The 4,539-nt window shown below is 38.5% G+C and overlaps 1 protein-coding gene across 1 annotated transcript; it reads right to left on the bottom strand.

Annotated features, from left to right (window-relative positions):
• Window positions 1–1,804: 1,804 nt before the first annotated feature.
• Window positions 1,805–2,241, bottom strand: LOC109159780. The gene is made up of 2 exons (XM_019307893.1): window positions 1,981–2,241; window positions 1,805–1,927 (listed from the first exon to the last, which is right to left on the bottom strand). The coding sequence occupies exons 1-2, from the start codon at window positions 2,239–2,241 to the stop codon at window positions 1,805–1,807; spliced, it is 384 nt and encodes a 127-aa protein (XP_019163438.1).
• Window positions 2,242–4,539: the final 2,298 nt, after the last annotated feature.

The raw sequence follows: 4,539 nt of genomic DNA, 5'->3' as shown, positions 1-4,539 counted from the left end.
GTTTGTTGAGTTATCTTTTCTCCAAAAGAGCATATTTGCCAAGGTGGAGATTGTTGAGTTTGTCTCATATATGGATTAGGAATAAGAGTTTGTCTAATACTAGGAGTAGGAGTGAAACGGGTAGACCCATGCGGGTAGATGCCTATAAATATATTGGTTGTATCCCTAAGTGGTAGTGTCACCACCATTACCATCACTATGAATATAAGAATTGTGCCCGCATGGGTAGCTCAACTGGTCATAGAGGTGACACTTTGGAATAATAATGACCAGGGATCGAGTCTCACCAGCGGCAGTGTGGGAGCAACCTCTCAAAGTGAGGGGGGCACTGCGCACCGGTCTAGCCTCTATGGTTCATGTTCAGTTGAGTCACCATGATTTACATCCTCCCAAAAATGCTCTGTCGGGCCGGGGTGTGTGGGGCCCTTAAGGTTGGGGTTCAGCCTTATCTCAACAAAAAGCAATTTCGCTGAGGATGACTGCTGGATAGTGGCTAGGGACCGAACTCCCAGTCCTCCCTCAGCTTCAGGCAGGCATAAATTCCTCCACGAAATCCAGTGTCTCTTTGGCCTGCCACTGTCCATTCCCCAGAAAAAATTCGCGAATTTTAATTCCAGCGAGCGTTCGGTCTACATGTTTAATAAGCACCAATCTGCCTCCCGGTGACAGTAATTTCCGCTGCCAGCCTTGGAGTCTTGCCTCCACCTTTTCAAGGAGATGCATATAATATAATGGCCGATTCCTACCTTTAAATAAATTAATTCCAAGATAGCGAAATGGCAAAGTAGATTGTTGCATTCCCAGCACCCTCGACATGGTGTTTTCTCAGGTACGCGTGCAATTCCTGGAAGTGACAAAAAAAACTTTTGTTATAGTTTATTTGGCCTGATCCTTCCTGATATTGAGTTAAAACGTCTGCGAGAGCTTTGAGGGAGGCCACAGATCCATTAACAAAAATTACTATGTCATCCGCGAACGCCAGGTGGGTGATTACCGGGCAACTTGGAGCTGTGACATAAGGTGAAAACAATCCTGTTCCCAATTTTAACAAAGTAGAGCGGGATAGTGCTTCGGAGGCAAGAATAAATAGGAGGGGCCATAGTGGCGCAAATTATGCTGTGCAACCGAATGCACCATGCGCATGGTGCATTCGGTCCAAAACGACGTCGTTTTAGTTAAAAAAATGCGCGTTCCACTTAAAGAAGAAATCAGGTTCGATTTCCGGCAATAGCATTTTTATATATCCATAAATTCATAACTATATATCCATAAATTTATAACTATATATCCACAAATTCATAACTATATATCCACAGTGAATGAATGAAGTAAAAATCCACAACTATATATCCGTAGTGAATGAATGAAGTAAAAATCCACAATGAATGAACTAAATATCCACAATGATTGAACTAAATATCCACAATGAATGAACTAAATATCCATAAATTCATAACTATATATCCAGAAATTCATAACTATATATCCATAAATTCATAACTATATATCCACAGTGAATGAATGAAGTAAATATCTACAATGAATGCTAAATATCCACAATGAATGAACTAAATATCCATAAATTTATAACTATATATCCAGAAATTCATAACTATATATCCAGAAATTCATAACTATATATCCACAATAATGCTATTGCCTAGAATCGAACCTGATTTTTTTTTAAAGTGGGACGCGCGTTATTAGTCAAAACGACGTCGTTTTGCATCGTATGCACCATGCGCATGGTGCATTCGGTTGCACAGCATAACTATTGCCATAGTGGATCGCCCTGCTTGACTCCTCAGGTTGGCTGAAAGAACCCGCAACTTACGCCGTTAACTAGAATTGATAGTCTCGTTGCCTGCAAATTGCGCATAACAAGATCCACAAACCTCGTCGGGAAACCCAATTTTTCGAGCACTTCCTGTAGGAAAGGCCAGGATACTCGATCAAAAGCCTTCATCATATAAGTTTTACCACGACATTCATCCCACGACATTTCTTGTCGATATACTGCATTAACTCCAAGGCCAGAAGGACATTATCCTGAATGCTGCGGCCCTGTATAAAGCTAGCCTGTTCTGCAAAAATCAGCTTCGGCAGGACCATGGCCAGTCTTGAGGATAAAACTCGCGTGAAAACCTTGCTGATAAAGGTACAAAGACAAATCGGCCTATAACCAGCGAATGATTCCGGATTGTCCTTCTTCAGGATAAGCACTATTTGTGAACTTGCCATAGCTCGGGGGATTGGTACCCCTATAAAAAAAGTCTGTCACTGCCCAAAAAACATCCTCATTTAAAAGGTCCAAGTAGCTTCTGAAAAAAGCGCCCGAGAAACCATCTGGCCCCACTGCGCTATCCGGATCCAGCTTCCAAACCGCGTCTTTCATGTAATGAATTTTTTCAATCTTCCACTTATATATACATTCATAAATATTTGATTATAACACAGTATTCCCTAAAATTGTATTTTGTAATTTTTATACCACATAAATTGTGTCTTTAAGAATGTTTAGCACGTTTGTGGAATGTGGGTCCACTTGAACAATGACATGTGACATGTTTAGCACTTAATTAGTGAGACCACTCAGAGTCTCAGACCACATTCTATCAGGGACACACTCAAATTATTATATTTTGTATTGGGATTATTAATATCGTGACTTGTATTGGATGGGTTCTTGAAACCATGTTTTATAGTTATGTGCCTCACTCAACCTGTATTTTGCCAGGATATCCACTAAAATCGTGTTTTGTATTGAGATTCTTAAAATCATGCGTTGTAGTGGCCTGGTGAGCCATACTGAAACAGCGATTTGCGAAGGAACCACTCAAATCGTATTTTTTTATTGGGATTCTTGAAGTTGTGACTTGTAGTGGGTTTTTCAAACCATGTTTTGTTGGTTGTGGGCCCCACTCAACCTATGTTTTGCCAAGAGATGCGATTAAATCCTGTTTTGTATTGAGTTTCTTAAAATCATGCTTTGCAGTGGTGAGCCCCACTCAAACGGAATTTTGCCAGGGGACTCACTCAGATCATATTTAATATTAAGATTCTTAAAATTGTGACTTGTAGTAGGGTCCTTCAAACCGTGTTTTGAAGTTGTAGGCCCCACTTAACCGGTGGTTTGCCCAGAGATCCACTCAAATAGTGCTTTGTATTGAGATTCTTAAAATTATGCTTTGGAGTGGGGGGCCCCACTCCAACGGCGTTTTGCCAAGAACCCACTCAAATCGTGTTTTGTATTGAGATCCTTAAAACCATGCATTGTAGTGGTGGGTCCCACTAGAATGACATTTTTTCAAGGGACCCACTCAAATCGTGTTTTGTATTGACATTTTTTAAATCATATCGAGGTTTGTAACGGTCGGCCCCACTTGCTCAAATGATGTTTTGCCAGGAAACCCACACAATCATGTTTTGTATATATTGAGATTCTTAAAGTCGTGCCCAGTAGTGGTGGGCCTCACTCCATCCGCATTTTGGGTTTGAACCCACTCAAATATATACCTTTATATCGCGTTTTGTGAAATGTGTTTTTCTTTTTTTTTCTAATGTTCTGATCGCCGACCTTCCGAAAAAGAGTGACTGAGAGATAGAAAGAGCATAGCATGGAGTGAGAGGAAAGCCAGATCAAAGCTTATGGCTATAAATCTTGAATGGTATGTGTTTTTTTTTTTTTTTTTTTCTTGTGAGGCATACAATTGACAAAGATTTCTCTATTATTTGCTTTATGCTTTTTTTTTTAATTATTAAATGTAATTATATTGCTTTTCATGTTACACAGGTGGCTATACCATTTGCGATGAAACAATTAAGACCGTTGTTTGGATAATATTGTATGATGATCGAAGATGAGCTCCAACCCTTTAAGGTGAAATATAAAGAGGAGGTCAGTTTCGAGGAGGAAAGCCTAAGGGGACGGCCAGGTTATGAGCACCTAAATCCCCGGCCTTCATGGTCAAATTATTGTGTGAACCATGTTCCATACAGTGTTGTGTGGACCATAACAAAATTACATTTTTTATATACTAAAAGTACATTATTCGTGTACTGAATGTACATTATATAAAATAATGTATTTTCAGTGTTCAAATAATGTACTTTTTCTGAATATAATGTACATTTTTAATATACTAAATGTACATTACTCCCTCTGTCCCATTTTAACTGTCCTACTTACTATTTATTGGGTCAAACCAACTCTTTTTTTTTTTCTTTAGTATTCTTCACTTATTTTTAAATTTAAATTTTTGTGTTTAATAGTACTTTTAGTGTAGTTTCTAAATATATAAATTTTGTATACAAATATTAAACTTACTATTATGAAAAATTAGATTAATAATAACTTCAGTCAAGCCTCGTTAACCGAACCAAGACACATAAAATGGGACGGAGGTAGTATTTGATAGTATGGTCCACACAGTTGCGTGGACCATAGTCCACACAATAATGATCCGTTGATAACTATGGTTGGTTTGCTATTTTTTTTCTTTTCTTTTTAAGTGTAATTTATTCTGTCATATGTCAAAA

The sequence above is a fragment of the Ipomoea nil genome, unplaced genomic scaffold (assembly GCF_001879475.1).
Source record: "Ipomoea nil cultivar Tokyo-kokei standard unplaced genomic scaffold, Asagao_1.1 scaffold2845, whole genome shotgun sequence".
In the NCBI taxonomy this organism is placed as follows: Eukaryota; Viridiplantae; Streptophyta; class Magnoliopsida; order Solanales; family Convolvulaceae; genus Ipomoea; species Ipomoea nil.
The sequence above is the reverse complement of the archived record's forward strand: the minus strand, read 5'-3'. Positions and strand labels throughout refer to the sequence as shown.

Coding starts and splice junctions, on each gene's coding strand:
- LOC109159780 (XM_019307893.1), bottom strand. CDS start 2,241: ATGGCAAGTTCACAAATAGTGCTTATCCTGAAGAAGGACAATCCGGAA. Junction 1,928..1,980: donor GTCGTGGGATGAATGTCGTG/GTAAAACTTATA, acceptor CCTTTCCTACAG/GAAGTGCTCGAAAAATTGGG.